Below are 19,061 nucleotides of genomic sequence, written 5' to 3'. Positions count from 1 at the left end.
CCTTGTGCAAAAGGTGCAGAATTGCCGTGAGCAAATATACGGCATTTTAAATTTAATTAGCTTGGGACGAGATAACATATTAGGTTACTGTGCTGCTCTAGTCACAGGAGCAGGAGCATGACATTAGGTGAAGTGCCAAAGAGGACATTCTGTCTATGGGAAAGATAGGTCCACCAGTTCTTCATAATACAGACACGTGGATATACTTAAAATGGAAAAAAAAAAGCTATTTTTTCCTGCTTGAGGGAATTACATCAAAGTCAAATTGGCCTACATATCCACAAAGAGACTTTGTAAGCTTAGGTGTAGGATCTCGACATGCAGGCATGACTTGATAAAGGCATGAAAGTGGCACAGGAATGGACTGCAGTGTACCATGTGCCTTTGACATGTACCCAGAAGGTGAGTGGGACAAGCAGAAATCCCAGGTGATCCTTAATACTAAAGCTCCTCTCCTCCCACACTGAAGCAGTACAGTTCACAGCAAGGAAAAAAAAAAAACTGACAAATATGTCACCTCACCAACACAATGCTGCACCAGGCATCGACAGGAAAGTACACTCCTCACATCTATCCTGGGAAACATCCTCTGGTGTACAGAAAGAGATGTTTTACATTTACAGCTAACAGTGAACAAATCAGAAAGTAATAGTATGAAATACATAATTAGAATACAGTATAGTGGTAATAGTCACTACTGAACAGACAAAGATGAGTACAGACATTTAAACTCAAAAGAAAATAGACATTACAGTAATACAATGTACACAGTGTTAGTTTGATTAAACAGCTTAACAGCTCATCCCCAAAATAAAGCAAACATGATTTTCAGTAATGTTTTTAAAAAGTTTTGAGAAACATACCAACCATAACCTCACGAAAGAATGGGGTTATGGTTTTCCATACAGACAATACTCTTTGTTGCACATGTACAGCCATCTCCGTAGTGTGTTTCGTGGATCCACATTCATTAACAGTTCCTGGAAATAACTGTGTGAACAAAGCCATAGCTTTTCTTTTACAGCCTCCATAATCACAAACAAACACGCACACAGGTAAAAAAAAAAACAATGCGAGAAGTCCTTGACATCAAGGCCTGAGAACTGCTTGCCTTGTATTTCTTTTGCTTGTAGGCAGGGTAAAAGAAAAACATATCGCAGTTCAGACATAATCCATTGACATTTAAATAATCAAGTCATGTTTTTCCTTCCTCCGTTATTGCTGTTTCATGTCAAAAGAGGTTTGAAAAATATTTGATAAATTTTGTCTGGCAATGACGCCCATATAGGATTGTTACTGTGGATCAAACAAGAACCCCCGGATCATATATTGGCATCATTATTTTGGATCATGGGGTGTGATGTACCATTTAATTATACACTGAGGCTGTGTGAACAGTGGCCCTACTCGATCGTCTCAGTAATTCACAGCTTTGCAACCGCTGCCAAGTTAGAACATGCAGCTGAAAAGACATTTAATTAGCTATGAGTTTGAACGGTTTTCCTCATAACCCCTCATTCTATTTACCACCTCATCTCCTCAACTATTAGACCATTTAATTGTCCAAAAAGGTGAAATATAGTGAGAAAGGTAGATCAGGGGAGGAAAAAAATTGATCACTTTGACTCACAATTTTCCCTCATGGCACTACATCTTCAGGAGCATTGATTGGAGGTGGCTCCTTTACCAGATACCGATAGTGTTTGATTGGATAATAGTGTCCCCATAAATCCTGGTAATGATTTCTCTAGAAATTGAAATGGTAATCCAATAGACATCATTAAGCTTCTTTTAATTGTACTCCTCCCGGGGGGTGGGGGCTGCGGACCAAAGATAAACCAAATGATGTTATTCTTAATATAGATTTTAACCCTTTTAAACGGTTTGGGAATCTACAAGACGTAGTACATTATGTAAATGTTCACCCACTTATTCCTGTCACATTCGCAAAGAAGTTAAAGAGCTTCACAGATCTGAAGGATGTTGTCCTCATTAAGCTCATTTCCACTGTAAAGATATAAACATAAACAGTATATGTCCACGTCTATATATAAGCTATATAGACATAGGTGAGAGACAATGGGGGGGAAAGAGGTTATATTACTTTCAAATTCCATTCAGGAGATTCATGGAAATGATCAAAAATTAATCTGAAAACCTTATACTATATGCCACGTCTCATATAATCTATTTTTGCACCCCAGTCATTACGGGAATCCTTGGCAGCAAATAGAGAGAAATGCAAGTGCTGTGTGCTGACAGAAAGCAGATCCATAATGTCATCTCTCCTTTTCATATTTCCATCACAACTATGTAATTATGATTGGATTCCTCCCCAGTTTCTCGGCAGAGGTGGTAATATGAGGCTCGTTATGATGGCTGTGTTGGAGGTCAGAGGAAAGACAGTCTGTGGGCCTGACCTTAGCTGAGCTGTATAGGCAAACACACACAGCCTTTGTATGTAGCTGCCACCCAACAACTGCTACTCTAAGGCGCAGAGCCAGTGTGATTTCCTTTGCTCACACCTATCCGCCTCTTCATTTGACACTGCACAGTTTATTTAACATACAGTGCTTGGAGGCCAGGTTGCTATATGCTCCTGTTTCATTACAGCAGAAATAGATTGAGACGTTGAGAAGTCAGCGCCAAGAGGGCTCTAACACACAGGCCATGTTTGCTATCCTACAGTCTACTATCCCACACACCTCTTTGGCCAAATGCAGGAGAGCTCCTGGGATGGTGCTACATTTTTAATGAAAGCAGAGTGTTTGATCTGCCAATGTTTATCGTCTTTGATGTTAACTGACACAGCAGTGAGCAGCTAGCTCTCAATGTAGTCCAACATGAGGACAGATTAATTCATTATCCTTTAACAGGGGAGGCTTGCGGTTGAGGAGTTCATCCTGAAGGTCTGATCATCTGTATGAGCCTTGAGTACGACTCACTACACTCACTACCTGCTCAAAACACACTTGCCTCTTGGTTTCTGCACACTGACCTCTCTGGGGAAATGCATATGAATGTAGGAGATACAAATGAGAGTGTCTAATGGGAATACCTGACGCAACAAAACCTTAATTACATTCTGTTTCCCAGTTATATAGTTGTGTGGTGCTACACCTCTAAGCACTTTGTATCTCAAACTCCCCACATTGTACCTCGATATTGTCCTTTCATTTTTTTTATTTTTTTTTTTTTTATTAGACAGTAGGTGAACAGGGAATAAACTGAAACCCTTGTCAAATTAAAGAGACAACAAACGGGCAAGTATTTCCAGGACACTACTGTATCTAATGACTACAACAGATCCATATCAGGCCCAATGTCCCAGGAGAGCGCATAAATAACAAATATGGAGCCAGTGCATAATTACTCCCACCACTGGAGTTACACAGGCACGTGTCTGCTGATTTCATGCCACTGCACAAACTGTGTAGGTGTGCATTAACCATGTTTCTCCATGTATCTTAATCCTCAACAGTCCCTCAAGGAGTTTTCCACTATGCTCACTCTTGCTCATATGGATTTTAGACTGCTTTACCACATATTGGCAATCTTATTATCTGCACTCTCTGAGTCAGTTTTGGAACCATTTATATAATCTGCATGTCACAGAGTCGTTAGTTTTGTTGACCTTTGGTGGCTTGACTTGAGGGTCTTGCTGTTTATCCATTTAGCTTAAGGGTGTCACTAGCAAGATCTACACACCAGTCCACTGAAATGAGCAATCTCTATATTATAGTGTGTGTGTGTTTTTTTTTTTTTTTTTTTTATGGAGGTCACCAACAGTAAATAAGCTGTCAGTGGGATAAAGTGGGTGTCAAATCGTATGAATAGACAGAGGGGGAAATAGACGCTTAAGGGCCCAGTGAGTTCCAACACTGACATGGTTTAAAAGAGCTTAATTATAATAAGCTGGAGCATGGAGCAAGTGTTTGGTGGCTTGGGGGGGGAACTCAGAGACAGTGACAACAGTCCAGCACGAGCAGCTACATGAACTGGAGATTGCTCTGTGAAGAGGCCAACATCAGATATGCATTAGCGGAACAAGACCGGTTTTCAGTGGTATCCGCCAGACTTCATGAAAAAGAAATGATGCCTGTCTCGCAAATATATTACACATAATGTCTTTTCCTTTGCAGAAGCCATCAAGCTTCATAACGCTTTATCCATTAGAGGAACAAGAATGCTTACAGTGTTATTTCATTACGTTTTACAAATGCGAGTTATGCTTTATGAAAACAATAAATCCCGCCATAGATCTGTATGTCCTGACATCATTTGTTAATCACATTATTCTTAATTAATGATGCAATTCTTTTTAGCTAATGGTTGACAGTGTGTATCGACTGAAATGAGGGAATGAAATTGGAAAAGGAACTTGAGAGTAGAGTGACGCGCTTAAATCACTGCTCTGTGAATAAAAGCCAGAGGGAAGAAAACAACAGAAATATATAAATAAATGCAAAATTTATCGATAGTTTTATATCCTCGTGAACTGGTTTACAAGAAAATATTGGAATTACAGTCAGAATGATTTATAATCTATTGTTCAGGCTAAGGCTGTTTAACTCTCTGCCCCTATGAATATTAACACACTCTGTCTCTCTCTCTCTTGCTCTCTGTCTCTACTTCTCGCTCACACACACGCTCACACACACACACACACACACATAAATGCATCCCACACTACCACAGCTCCTTGTCTAATTTTTCATGAAGATAGCTGTTTTTATGCTAATCTGACAGCTGCATTCATTTTCAGGCTTTCTCACAGACATTTATTTCCCAATCTCATACTCATTCGTTCACAATTGCACACACAGATACACACTTTCTCCCACAATCATACTTTTCTATGTCCTGGCAAAAATGAGTGGAAACACTATCCTAATGAAGGTTTCTAATTAGAAAGAAATAGGAACTTATTTGATTGAGACAACTCTGAAATGATGAAGCGTTGGATGTTTGGCAAGAATCAAAACCTTGGACTGTCTTATTAGACATGAACAGACTCCCACTTTTAATAGACCACTTCCTTCATTAGTGGAGAAGGGCTTATTTCCAACCAGCAATTTGACTAGGTCACTGGCATAATGCCTCAAGGCTCTTTCTCACTGAATAGCTAGGTAATTAGAATCACTCGTCCATCTACTAGGTCATGTTGAAACCTTTCATACTGCTGCTAAAGACAACAATGTAATGCAGCAAGACAGGAAATAGCGGGTTTGGAGGTCACCAGAAGGGCATAATTGGATCAGTCAGTCAATAATGCTGCCGGCTTCGTCTGCCTTTGAGGCTGCTAATGAAGCGCGAGAGTCGGGGAGGTGCCCATTTGGCATGCTGGTTACCTGGGCACCGAGGACAAGACTACAAATTCGCTAGCGTTCACTTGTACTTCTTCGCTCTAGAGGTGAAACAAGCAGTGACAGTAAAACTGAGTAATTGTGCAGCATCGTGAGGAAAGGGGCACCATTACCCACCTCCCTCATTTCCGCTGAATTTTCCCCCGTTCATGAATTGACGTGAGTGTACTTAAACCCTCAGACGGGGCTGAGAGCTGTTCAAGAGTGATATGTTGTTCAGTGCATTGCAAAGTCATTACTCAGCACAATAAAACACTCCAGACTGACGGTGCTCTGTGCACACGACATTGAGGTCTGCTTCGCTGTGTTAATAATGTTTGTGTTGACAGTTAGTTGTTGGTGCCCGTGCACCTGCAACCAAACATTACAAGGTTGTGAGGGGAGAATACATTACTAATGTCTTCTGTTTGTTCCTTTCTCTCCTTTTTTTTTTTTTTTTTGTTCTCTAGCGGGAACAACGTACATATTTGGGCGAGATGGTGGACTGATCACATACACGTGGCCGCCAAATGACCGTCCCAGCACGAGGGCAGACCGGCTAGCCATTGGCTTCAGCACACACCTGAAGGATGCTGTCCTGGTGAGGGTGGATAGCTCCTCTGGTCTCGGAGACTTCTTGAAGCTCCACATCGTAAGTGAAAAACATGTTCATTAGCACGCTTTCAAGTGCAGTAGACTAAATTGCACACAGCACACTGTTACACGCAATACATATGTTTAATCTAGTAAGGAATGAGGTCATTTTAATTTACTGAAAAGTACAACATGTATGACCAAACTGATGTGGCACATTATTATAATCTTGTGTGTCATAAGAAGACACCCACGCTTGCTTAACACCTCTTGTCCACGTGTTATGGCCTCTGTGAGTGTGCAGCAGGAACTGAGGGAAATGGTGCGGTAATAAGGGTTGGTTCCATACAGTGCATCTCTGACCTGGACATAATTCTCCTGGCTGCCACATGACCTTCCTCTCGCTAGCACCCACTTACTGACAACAACACTGATGCTGGCCAGGAGCATACAGGCACGCTGAGCATGTATACACACTCACAAACATGACATCGGTCTTGAAGTTTGCCTCAACCCCCAGCTGCCCACACACCGAGATTCACACATACAGTAAGCACACAGTGACATAAGCAGGCCTGTCCTGGGGACACAGAACAGCCGTGATGTTGTTCTTATGAGACAACTCCGTGTACTCGCTCTGCGTGGAAGTGCTTTTTTGCCATGTTTTTTTCTCCCCAGGCCCTCAAGGCCAAGTGATTTCTAGCCCCTAGTTTCAATCCAAGAGTAACCACACAATTAATAAAGAAACCACCTTTTTCATGCGCACCATTCATCACCAAATGCCACCCAGGGACACAAACAAGATGTTTATAAGATCATAAATTGCAATATGGGTGCTAAATGACAGATGTGTTCAATCAGATGTGCTAATGCTCCACTACGATCCTCATGTTATCTGCGGCTCTCTTGGCTCATCTCCACCTGCACAAAACACCTGAACAGGGATAAAAACAGGCGAGATTTCCTTTATACGCTACTTTCATATGAGTGATGGAAAATGTCTTCTCCAACAATTTGCATAGACAGAGTTCCTTTTTAAATTAAATGGCACAACAGGGCTTTGCTAGGTAGCTCATCCCAATCCACAGAATTAATATGCATACAAATTTGCTCACTTGCTTGTACATGAGTAACACTTGCTCTCTTATTTCTGAACAATTCACACACTTTTGCAATTCATTTGAATACCGTGTAGTTAATTCCCATTTCAGGCCCTTGTGCACTGCACAGATACTAAAAATAGGGAAAACATATGTTATGTATGTTCCATACTTTACAAAATGTCATTGTCTTACACTAGACCTCATACACAAAGAGACATTTTCTGAGGCAAGACATAGGTGATATCTCAGAGGAAACATCTCTTAAGATGACGGTTTCAGTGTGTATGCCGGGATTTAGGTTCACTACTAGTGATGAATGTTAGGGGTTAGAGACCTGAGCTGCACAGACAGGAGAGGGGGGAGAGGGGGAGTCTCACATGGTCTAACAAGGCAGAGAGATCATGCAGCTTACAGCAAACACATGCGTGTCCTTGTTGATGAAATGTGTAGCATTCCATTGACATTTTTTGCAGGGAGAAAATGTTGATAAGGCATGTTCTTACAGCAGGGGCAGTGGGTTGTGAGAATCCCCTCTCCTCTCGCATCAGCAGTCACTTTGAATGCTTCCTCTTATTTATTTATTTCTGCACATTAATCTGGGGGCTTTGTGAAATGTTGCATTTCATTAGAAGATGAGAGAAGCGTGAGAAAAGGGAGTTTTAAAGAGACAGAAAAGAGGCATGAACACGGGCATGAAGAGGAAGAGACAGAAGGTCATGCTGTTGATTTGTGTTCATCTAGCTATTTAAGATGAGCAACAAGGGTAAAATGTAAAATACACAAGTAACTCAGTGGAAGCTTATTATTCTTTTGGTACAGTGCACCATGAAGTTGCAGCAGTGCAGTGTTAACTATAAATGAAGCAGCATATTAGAATATTCTGTCAAATAATACTCCTAAAATCATGAAATGATGATTCGACTGAATGATAAAATGGTCATTTTTGTAAGAAGTTTGTTTAAAAAGACCAGAATTCAAGTCTGTTGTATTTCATTTTCAAGTATTTCAAGTATAATTGACTGCAACATTTAATTATCATAAGGGATATTTTATAAGCTTTGTGTTGCAGCTAAATGGAAGAATAGCAGAAAATCACAATGCATTATAGAATTGGAATACTTATGATACTAACCCTCTAGATATGTGTTTCGTGGCTGTCTCTTCCTCATTAATTACACTGCAAAGGACATGTTTTACAGCACTCTATTAAACACAATGAGCTGTGCAAAATTACCACTTTGATGCGTTTCTTATGCAAGAACAGCAGCACTCAGCTAGTCACCTGCAGTAACCTTATCTAGTTGAACTGCACCCTTAATGGATCACACTGTTCTATGAAATAAAATGAGAATATAATGACTTTGTGGCCCAGTTTCCTATAATACTATGCTGGGAGCTATGCTGTTTCACCCACCTTGGCCAGAGTGTCTTATTTTTAAGAGTAAATGCATTGAATTGGTGCGACAGACTGTTGATTTCTATTGCTGGATATGTATAAACCAATTTTTTGAGGTGGTAGTTCAATCAGGGATGCATACTTCCCAAACAACGTATTATAAGGCTGATTCTCAGTGGTATTCCCCTCATTCCTTTCTGTTACCTCAGCTCTGAGCAGAAATGTCTTAGGAGGAGTGTATCTTCAGCTGTATGAGATGGGATTAGACCAGATTTCAGTATTTACCCCCCTCCTTCTCCATCCTCTACATCCCTCACCCCCCTAATCTCCTGCTCCCATTTCATGATGACAGGAAACCCAGCGGGGCTTGAAGGACGCCATCTCAGCTCACACTCTCAAGAGGGAATTTTCTGAGTAATATGTGGAGACTATGATTTAAATGCACCTCAAAGGAATTGTGATCCTTCCTCCGCCTCTCCTTTCTATCGCAGATAAAGACAATGACTGTGAAGTCAGTGAACCATCAAATGTACGACAATCACTTTCCTCAGGCTCATTACTGTAGCGTACACGGAAGGAAGACTGGATTCATAATAGTGTTTCTGCTGTTTCTCCAATTATGATTATTCTCCACAATCCCTTTCACTTTTTCTAAGGTGAGGCATATTCATGAGGCTACTTGAACAAGTGTCCCACATGGATATAAGACTTGTCTATACATGATAGTATGCCCTGGCAAAGTATCTATGTATTTATAATTAATTGCACTGTAGCTGAGAGTCAAACCAGGGAAATATTCACAATGACATTATGTAAAACAGGGAATTATGGATGTAATGATCCTTGGTTAGTCTATGCAGCAGGGTAATCCATACAGAAGAAGAATTGGAACAAAGTTTATAAGATGTTGGTGTGCAGTACCTTCTCTGTTAAACACGCTAATACGTTTTACTGTGTAAAGTCTGCATAATTTCAGCACAGAATACTAGAGAAAGGTCGTTTTTACTTTGATGCTGTTAAGGTATTTTATCCCTCACAAAGGAAGTATCATTTATATTTCTGCAAAAACAAGCGCGGATGTCTGTTATTGGAAATCCATCTGTACATTTTTAGTAAGCCATTAACCAGTGAAATTGAGGCTTTGCAGTTGTTTTCTTCTTTTATTGTTGTCAATGAGCAGCGGTGACAGTGACGATCAGAGCCTCTCGTCGGTCTCAGGCGGGGCCCCCAGGGGCCCACTGAGCTTTGTTTTGTCCTAGCACTCAATCTCAGTGTGGGGGTTGGAGACTATTCCATGTACTTTCTTCTTCCCCTTCTTCTAATTGCATGCATCCCTTTAAAAAAACAAGCAATGAAGGCACTCTGGCAGGCTAAGGCAGCGACACTGTGAAGTTAATGTATTCCAGAGAGCAGAGAGGATGGTGGAGAAATAATGACTTCTCTGGTGGAGCATTGCTCCCCTCGGTCCTCCTTTAGCTGACTACCAGAAAGGGGGTTCTTCTTCTGATGGAAGACACCTTTAATTGCAGTTTCAACTCCTGCTCTCTACCCTATTAATCATGTAAAACGGCTTGAGAAGAGAGACTTCCAGACCCACTGTTTCGAGTAAGAAAATGTCATCTCTTTCTGTGTTTTTACAGTTCATATTACTGTTGGAGTTCTGATTATGCACAATCGCGTGCTTCATTAAGTGGCAACTGCACAGTCTGATTTGATGCTACAGGTGAGACTGATACCTGGGAGAAGTACTGCAAGTCTCACGAGATGAACCAGTGTCACGCTATCCCCCATACTCCTATTAAAACACCTGCGGGGATCTTATTCTCATCCACTACTCCTGTTAAGGTCTCAGACCCAGTAATTACCTCCCATGCTCAGTCTGCACAGAGACATAGAACAGACCTGCATGCAATACCCACAGGATTAACTGGGATACAGCTTTCCCGTGTTGCTTGCTTGGTCAAAGCACATCAGTCAGTTATTAGCAGACTTCCAGAGCGGCTGACAGACACCATGTCACTTAATATAGTATGTTCATATCTACTATATAATATTATGGAAAAGAAATGCAGCTACAAATGCGGTGATACTAACCTGTGTGTGGGCACATAACACGTGTTTGATTCCATCTCCAGGTGAACATATGAAGTAATTTTAATTTGTTAGTTGTTGTCACCTCACAGTATAGAAACCCATTTTTTCTCCACATGATTTTATCAGCTGTTGCTATAGCAACAATCCCAGTATGGGACTGGGATGATATTTCAGTGCCATGGTGATGATATGCATTTTAATCAGATTCAAAACTAAAAAGGGCTTATTTCTAATTTAATTTTTTTTTTTTCTGATAAATTTTAATAGCACATCTCTACTGAATTTGCTCAAAAGTCAATCCTGTGTTTGAAACAGAATGTCAGAGACTAAAAAATAGAAAAATAGAACCCAAAACAAGCCTGTTTGCCACCTCGAGCAGAATAGTAAAACTCCACTGCAACTTTACATAAAATATGTAAAGCCCAATGAAAAAGCTGAGGAGAAGTATTCCGGTATTAAAAAAACAGTGTCCAAACACAGATTTGTTCCCAATGACATTATTCATCATTGAACCGTCATGCTCTAATGAGCAGAGGGTAGGAGTAAACACATCCATCTCACAAGTAATTTGACTTTCCATGGTTTGTGCTGACACAAGTCACTCTTACTTCTGGAGTTTCCCAGTACACTGAGATGATATCTTAAGACAACCGGAGCTGCCAACCTTCTCCACTTTCGTCAAAAGGTCTGAAAGCAACAGAGCATGTAATTTGAGGATCATCTGTAGAACAGCATGGTTGGGAAGGTGCCCAAGTGTACTTTTTATTTGTTTTTCTAGTCTTTAAGTTGTGAAGAATTATAATGAAACGTGTGAGTAATGTGAGTTTTTTCCCTCCACATTTCCCTATACTCCTTGTGTGGGATCGATTCATCAAATAAGAAATGAAACTAATCATAGCTGCATTTGTGTCAACGATGCATATTAACAAAGCTCCCCACTGTAGCCAGCTCTGCTCCATTTAAATTCACAACCAAATGCCATTTTCTCCCCTTTCCCTGCTTTCCTCTCATTTCAGAGGGTCAGTGAAACCAGAACTGCCAATAGTCAGTATGTCTGGCAGGTTGCAGTGCAGTATGTGGCAAAGCTAGGCTAATGGCAGTGTAATGGTGAGTTAATAGCTGACCATGATGAGGAGACAGCAGTGAAAAGAACGGATGGGGGAGCTTCATTGACCTCATTTAGTCCCACTGTGTTGACTCAGTCACACAAACATGAATGGGGAGGAGACAGCAGCGAGACACTTTGACGTATCCCCCATGCTCTTCTATAGTTTACATACGGAATTTGAGCTGTAATTGTTTAAGAGGCGATGAATAGTAGTAATAGTATGGTAATGGCGCTGGTAAATATAGCATTGATTTTATGTCAGCAGTGACTGATTGTAGCAAAAGCCCGAATGTGAGAGTGAATGGCCTCCTATCTCTTTTAGTCGTAGACGGGGCAGCCACTCGGCTCGGATGATGTACCTGACCTCAAAGAATCAAATCTCATCATCTCCATATTGAGAAGGGACAGCGCTAGAATCACCATTACTCATCTTTCAGTTCCAATCATTTCTCAATTTGTTCAAGCTCTTTGCTACTACAAAGCCAAGTGGTCCATGAAGAGGGATGAGTGTGTGTGTGTGTGTGTGTGTGTTTGTGTGTAAAAAAAAAAAAAAAGAGAGAGAGTGAGAGAAAGATGTGTGTGAATGTGTATTTGAGTGTGCAGGACAATAATGTGTCTTCACTTATATTAGTGTAACAAATCACAGTGAGTACAGCTTGTCATTCTCAAAGCTGTACATCAATACGTTATGGGTTCGCCTCATACAGAGCAATATTGCCATGGCTAACATGGGCTAAATTTGATTTCATTGTCAATGTTACACTGTCAGGCATGTTCGCTTTTATCTCGGTTACAAGGTTAAGAGCATTGACATCCTATTTGTTATTACGGTTCGAAGGATGAATTTTGTTTGTATTGGCTCAACCCTCCCTCTAGATTCTAGTTGGACACGTTCCTGTAAAACGGGAAGCCCGTTACCTTTACCACCATTCACATAGAGGCATTATTCAATCGTTTTTTTCATCTAAATTTAATTTATGCCCACACTTATGTGGGTATGTATGCAGAGAGAGTGTGTGTGTGCGTGTGTGTGTGTGTGTGTGTGTTTGGGACAGGAGCGCCACAGCATGGAGTCACCATAGTGGTTGACTTTTGACACAGCTGCCCCAGGCCTCAGGGTGGGATAAAAATAGTCTCACTCTTTCTCGCTCCATTGCAATGAACAGAAGTACAGCGTCTCCAAACGAACACATATGGAGCATTTTCTCTGGAATCACTCTGTTCATCATTATCTTGTCATCTTTTCTTGATTTTTCTCTAACCTAATGTTTTAAGTCAAACTGAAATTTAAGTACATTTTCCCCCAAAATCAGCAGTTTTCTGTTTGTTTTGAGTACATAATTGGCCAACATTGTAACAACCAAAATTAATAAATAATATACAAATGTGTCCTTTTTTTTTTTTTTTGCATTACATCATTGTTCTCCAGGGGGTGTTTGACAATGTTGGTATTTGTTTGATTGGTGCAATATCTGCGTGGACAGGCAATAAAAATAGTTGATGAATGTAATATCGCTTCACCTCCAGCTGCCACACAGGCAGTTAACCAGCTTGGGGGATGATGTTAGCAGCAGCCCTATGTTACTCCATGACTCCATACGTTACTCTGTGTCATGATTCAAGTCACGGAGTGTATGGAGTGCTGAGGTTACAGGACTATCTGTTCTTACAAGTTGTTTTTTTTGACAGTCTTGCCGCCACCACAACTGGACCCATGAAAGAAAGACCCCTCTTACTTATAGTGTGTGATGAATGCACAACACTGCAAACTGGCAATGTCAGCAGGAATAACATAAACCAAAAGTATTGTGAAATGATAATCAGTGCTAATGTTATGAAGCAAGCTAACAAGCATTTTCAAAGTGAAATCCAGTTAGCAGAGGTTGGTAGCTTTCACTTTCTTATTTGAATACAAACTTAACAGCAGAATGTTTCCTCCTAGATGTTGAATGTTATGAAGGGACAGACAGCTTGAATCGCTGAAAAAAGGGGAAAGAATATCTATGACATTCTCCAGTCAGTAGTACACCACGGTTGACAGCGCATCTCCTAGCAATGGCTCTCAGATGTCAGTCAACCGCTGCCATGGAAAAACACCCACCCAGAGGCTCAAAGCTTAGATGCTGATTCTACAAATGTGTCCAAAAGCAGTTTTATCCTCTTTCAAAAATGACAAGAATCTAAATTTCAGTTTGACTTCAGCACAGAGGGGAATTTTGTTCCCTGATAAATCCAACATAAAGTTTTTGAACAAGCATACACCTGTACCTGTTTGTTTATACGTCTTCCACGCTCTTTCCCACACACATGCTTGTACGCCAAGCCAGCATGCCGGTGTTCACCAGGGTCAAGCAAATGGCAACGTCAATTTGGACCAGGCCAAGTCTGAAATTATTTATACAATTACTTACACATAGCCATGAATGAAAAAAATCTTCCAGGATGATTCTCAGCTAATTATTTCATAATTGTTGTTGGTGCCCTGTTGTTGATGACTTCCACAGTGCTTTGTGTGGGGCTGCATGAAATATTAAACAGACAGCTCGCCTTGTTCTGGTCAACTTAATTACCTTTTTCACTGCTGCACTGCTCTCATCTCCAGCCCCTTGTGCTTTCTATCGAAGCCTGTATAAAATATAATACACATACAAGCATGCTGTTTTTAATTATGTGCTGCCGTTGAAATATTTTGTAGCGTGCCACAGTGGGAGAACTGGTGTATGGTGTTGGTGGTTTAGCCCAGTTCACTTTAGTCCCTGATTTATTCATTTTAATCTTATTTATTTAGTTTTATTTTTGCGTTATTTTATTGAACAGAGTATCTTTCCGTTTGTGGCAGGTGCAAGAAAAAGATGCTCTTTTTGTGACAGTTTGCTTTCACCACTAAAACCACACAGACTCATAAAACATTAAGACCAAATGAGCAGCAGGAAGCTACAGATTGAGAGGCAAGACATATCGTATGGACGTATGGAATCACAACTGAAACCAATCTTGACTGGGGTTGGTGAGGTGGGGGAACTGTATCCGCTTTTAAAATGTCTAAGGCTTCTGGGAGAGCAACCACATTGTCAGCAGAAACACTCATCCTCTTCTTGTCCCCCCGTTTATGAATAATGGATTTAGTGACCCTCCCTATATCCTCCATAGCTACTAGTCAATACTTCTCAGGTCCAACTGAGGGACACAGAGATTTTAACTCCAATTATACAGTGAGCAGCACTTGACATTCAAGTTGAATATTGCAAGACCCATTGCGTATTTTCTTCATCGTTATTGCTCTTCGGGCAGACTGTCTGGCCAGTGTCTTGTCTCTCTGCTATAAGGGAGTTACATAGCAGCCAAGCACTCTAACTGAGCCTCTGGTCGTAGATAGCTTATTCCACAGCCTCATCAAAGGAACAGGTTTTATGTGTACGCGTGTGTGAGTGAGTGAGTGCACGTGCGCATGAAAATATTCCTCTGCTATATTAAGAGCTGTGCAGTGAGGGCCAGCAGTGCTGCCTGTGCGAGAGCAAACAGTCCATGACGTGTCAGCAGCTTACATGTGCAGAGCACCTCATACAGGAAGATCAAACAGACAGGCACATGTTGTTCCTTTGTCCTTTTCGATCCCTCAAGTAAGCACATGAGGTGAGAAGAGCACCCCTGGATCTGTGGCCTCATTCTGCTCAGTTTATCAGCCACGCACCACACCTTATCTCAGGAGGGGAAGAGAGATGTTGCAGGGAGAAGGTTGAGTTTTGTTTATGTTGCAGTAAATGTTGCGCCATAGAAGAGGTGTTAAACTTTATGGCTCATTCTGCAGGTCTTCTAAGTAGTTGGTATGAGTGATGGTTTGGTTTGCTTTTCCCAGAAGGGCGAAGCAAACACCTTGACAACAGTAATTAAAAGTGCATGTGAGACCTAATTCATTTTCTTCTCTTCGTCTCCTCCCTTCGCTTGGCCTAATAAATCAGTTATGCTTGAAGTATCTGCTTCGTCTTAACTCTTTAATTCACCAGTGCATTTTGTGAAATAGCCTTGTGTCTGACAAGGAGCTGCTATAAAAGATGTAGAAAATTGTTGTGGGAATTCCATGTCTCTACTGGATCCAGACTGAGCTTAACACTCGAAGCCAAATTTTTAATCTGCCTCCACTGCTGAAGCATTATAATGTCTGATCAGGTATAAAGTGAAAACAGATCTACAGTAGATGCCGTGTGGGTTTTCATAGGTTATGCAAGTGTTGCTACCTGCATGCTCCTCTTTGGATGGTCTGGAAAAACATTCAAGGACTAAGGGCACTTGATTCTCCTAATAAAATGAAAACATGGTTATCTTGAGAATATTTGAAGATGAGATAAAATCCAAATCGGTTGGACATGTCATCCAATTTCTGTATCGTTGTCCAAAGCCTTAAAAAAAGGCACCTTTGTAATCAATACTGTGTCCCCCTATACCCATTCTCTCATCCATGTAGTCATTTCTGAGGCAATTACAGGCCAGAAATTCACCGTTATTTATATGAAAATGTAACTGCTATTGAGCGCCAGCGTCGCCCTCCACCCTTCTTTAGTCAATAGCAACACAAATCGATGGCCAGCCAGTCAGCCAGTCTGTGTGTGTTTGTTTTTTAATCCATAAACATCCACTCCATAAACTCACAAACCTTGGTCGTCGTGGCCATTATTATAGTATTTCCAAGCTGGAAGTAATTGTATAATCATTACCACTTCATGAAATCTTAATAGATGCTGTAGATTAGACACAAAGTAATGGCATAAGCCAGAAACTTGTGACTCCATCAGTAGTGAAACAGATGACAGGGAAAGTTTTTGTGCTTACCCAGAACTAACTTTCAGCCTTTATATTGTTTGCAGTCCTCCATTATGTCTATTGATTTTTGTTTAGCTACATAATTGTGTCATCAAACAGGATATTTTACATGTCAGTAATGACCACAGGTTCAGATTTTATTTGATAATAACTTAATAAAAAAAAATGGATGACGAGAATGTGAATGGCAGGAGAAGATAACAGTCCAACAAAAGGCATCAGTGGCAGACCCGGTAGTGGATAAACACGTATTTAATCTTGTAAGACACGCAAACAACAAATTATTCTTATCAAAAACATACAATTTGTGAATCTGTAAATAAAAAGTTGTCATGCTTGTGTCAATGTGGAGGGTTGACATTTTATCAAAGGTGGTACCTGACAGAAAGGATTGATATCTCTCTGCCCTACTGGGGACTTCCCAGCACGCTCCGGGAAGAGGAAAAGGCAGTGGCAGGGGGAGAGAAGCAGCAGTGAACTACTCACCCACAAGGCCTTATCAGCCTGTCGTATTATTTCACCACAAAGAACCACAGAGGGCTTATCTCACAGCCATCTCCCTGATAAGGTCTGCTGCCACAAACAAAAAATAAAAGACAAAAAGGAGGGTGGGAGTGAACAAAATGACAAAGCGGAGTAAGGCCCCCTCAATGTGTCGGCCTTTTATTACCTTTCCCTGCAAGATGACTGATAAAGACCCAAAGACAATGAAGGAGGGAAAGACAGGAGATAAGTTGGGGAACAAGAAAGGATAAAACTGAAAAGATAAAGAGTAAGGGCTGTGTAAGGGCCCAAATATTTCATTAAAGGAAAAGCCTGATGTTGGCGCAGGGGGATGAGGAGGATAAGATGAAATGAGAGGTGGTAGGATTAAGTCTATAAAAGGACACAAGCACACATGCACACAAGTTCCCTTCCGTCCTACTTGAATATACTGTTCTTCTGTTTTCTGTGTATTGGGAATACTACTGACAGGTTGTCAGGTACAGCCTGGTCTTCAGAACCTCTGTGACCATTTGTTGCTGCCTCTGCGGCCCTCAGACATACACAGGCATGCATGTATGAGTGTGTGTCCTCCTTACTGTTGGAAGTTATTCAGTACGTGTGCCTTTTTTCTGATCCATCTCTTTCGTTAGGAGATCGCCAGGCATGCATGCAAAGATCTAAGTCCGTGCAGACACCTGTGACTAAAACCGCCATCGGGAATGATGGTGTAACCAGTCCACAGACATGACTTTTTCATTTGTCTTTATTCAAATGGGCTATGTATGTTACAGTCAACAGCAAAGGTGAAAAGAAGACTCAAAATGAAGTGTTCAGGAACAGTATGTTATACCTGCTACCTCTTCCCTCCCTCAGCTCTGCACGCCACTAGGCGGAGTTGCAGGCCAGCCTGGACACAGGGATCCAGACAGTTCTAATGCATAACATTTATCATCATGGCAGTAGTGCTTGCCACCCTGGCCCGATCACTCCCCTTGTTATAAACCACAGCTCCAGAAGAACGCTGAGTCAGGAATGGCCTGAGATCAGATCGGTACTCTAGCGTACGGAAAGAATTGCATTGGCCCAATTTTTATGACACGTTATTGGCCCATTTTGGAATGGTTTTATGTCACTTTACTGTCCAGTATTGTTTGTTACTCCATGTTTTCCATATTGATTATGGGTGCTTGTTTAAAGGTGTAGTATGTAGGATTTAAAAACTCAATACACCTCCCCTCACCCTCCCCTTCCAAGAATGTTAGAGAACCTACAGTGGCGGCAAAATGTGCAAAAAATGCGAAAAGTCCTCTCTAGAGCCAGTGTTTGGTTTGTCCATTCTGGGCTACTGTAGAAACGGTGGTGCAACATGGCAGGCTCTGTGGAAGAGGACCCACTCCCTATGTAGATATAAAGGGCTCATTTTAAGGTAAAAAAACACAATGATTTTTATTTTCAGGTGATTATACACCAATGAAAACATACTCTTAAGTTTAATATTCAATTTATGCCAAGTCCATTCTGCTAGATACCACTAAATTCTACACACTGGATTTTCAAGTTTTAGATAATAGGCAATGACTACAATTACAGGGCAGGCAGCCCCCCCAGTAAAGCTCCTCAGTCTATAAGACTTTGCAGGAAGCCATTTCAGTCCCCATGAAATCTTAAATTATTTGTGGTGGTTCTGCTGAGGATGATGGGCAACCTCTCTTATTCTGCCCGCCAGTGCTGAGGACCATGAATTTTCAGTGGACACCTAGAAAACAGAGTTATAGTTGGCTGTGAAGGACAGATCCCATGGCAGCGTGCACACGCATGTGTGCTCTGTGTGTGTGTGTGTGTGTGTGTCCTTGTGTGTGTCAGTGAGTGTGAATTGTTCGATAAACTCATCACAGGCCTCATAAAGAAAGCTGACATTTACAGCAAAGCACAAAGGTCAAGGAGTTGGGCCTGATGAGATCATGATGGAGGGAAGGCTGTTTTACCCCAGCCACCTCAAGAAATGAAGAAAAGGGCAGGAGAGAAAAATGGAAAGGGAGAAATGAAAACAAGTGAACATAAGCAGTGATATTAGATGATTAACCAGAGGAAGATCATAGTGATCACTTAGACTGATG

General features: G+C 41.2%; 1 protein-coding gene across 14 annotated transcripts in view; it reads left to right on the top strand.

Moving 5' to 3' along the window:
* The window catches only part of LOC137196888 (neurexin-1a), a 270,048-nt gene that overhangs the window by 170,572 nt on the left and 80,415 nt on the right, over positions 1-19,061 (top strand). For all 14 annotated transcript variants that reach the window (XM_067609836.1, XM_067609837.1, XM_067609835.1 and 11 more), the window contains one exon: positions 5,816-5,997. In XM_067609836.1, coding sequence (XP_067465937.1) covers positions 5,816-5,997 — 182 coding nt within the window. The remainder of the gene's footprint in view (positions 1-5,815; positions 5,998-19,061) is intronic.

This window comes from Thunnus thynnus, chromosome 14 (genome assembly GCF_963924715.1).
Source record: "Thunnus thynnus chromosome 14, fThuThy2.1, whole genome shotgun sequence".
NCBI classification, from domain to species: Eukaryota; Metazoa; Chordata; class Actinopteri; order Scombriformes; family Scombridae; genus Thunnus; species Thunnus thynnus.
Note: the sequence above shows the minus strand (reverse complement) of the source record. Positions and strands in the feature narration are given on the sequence as shown.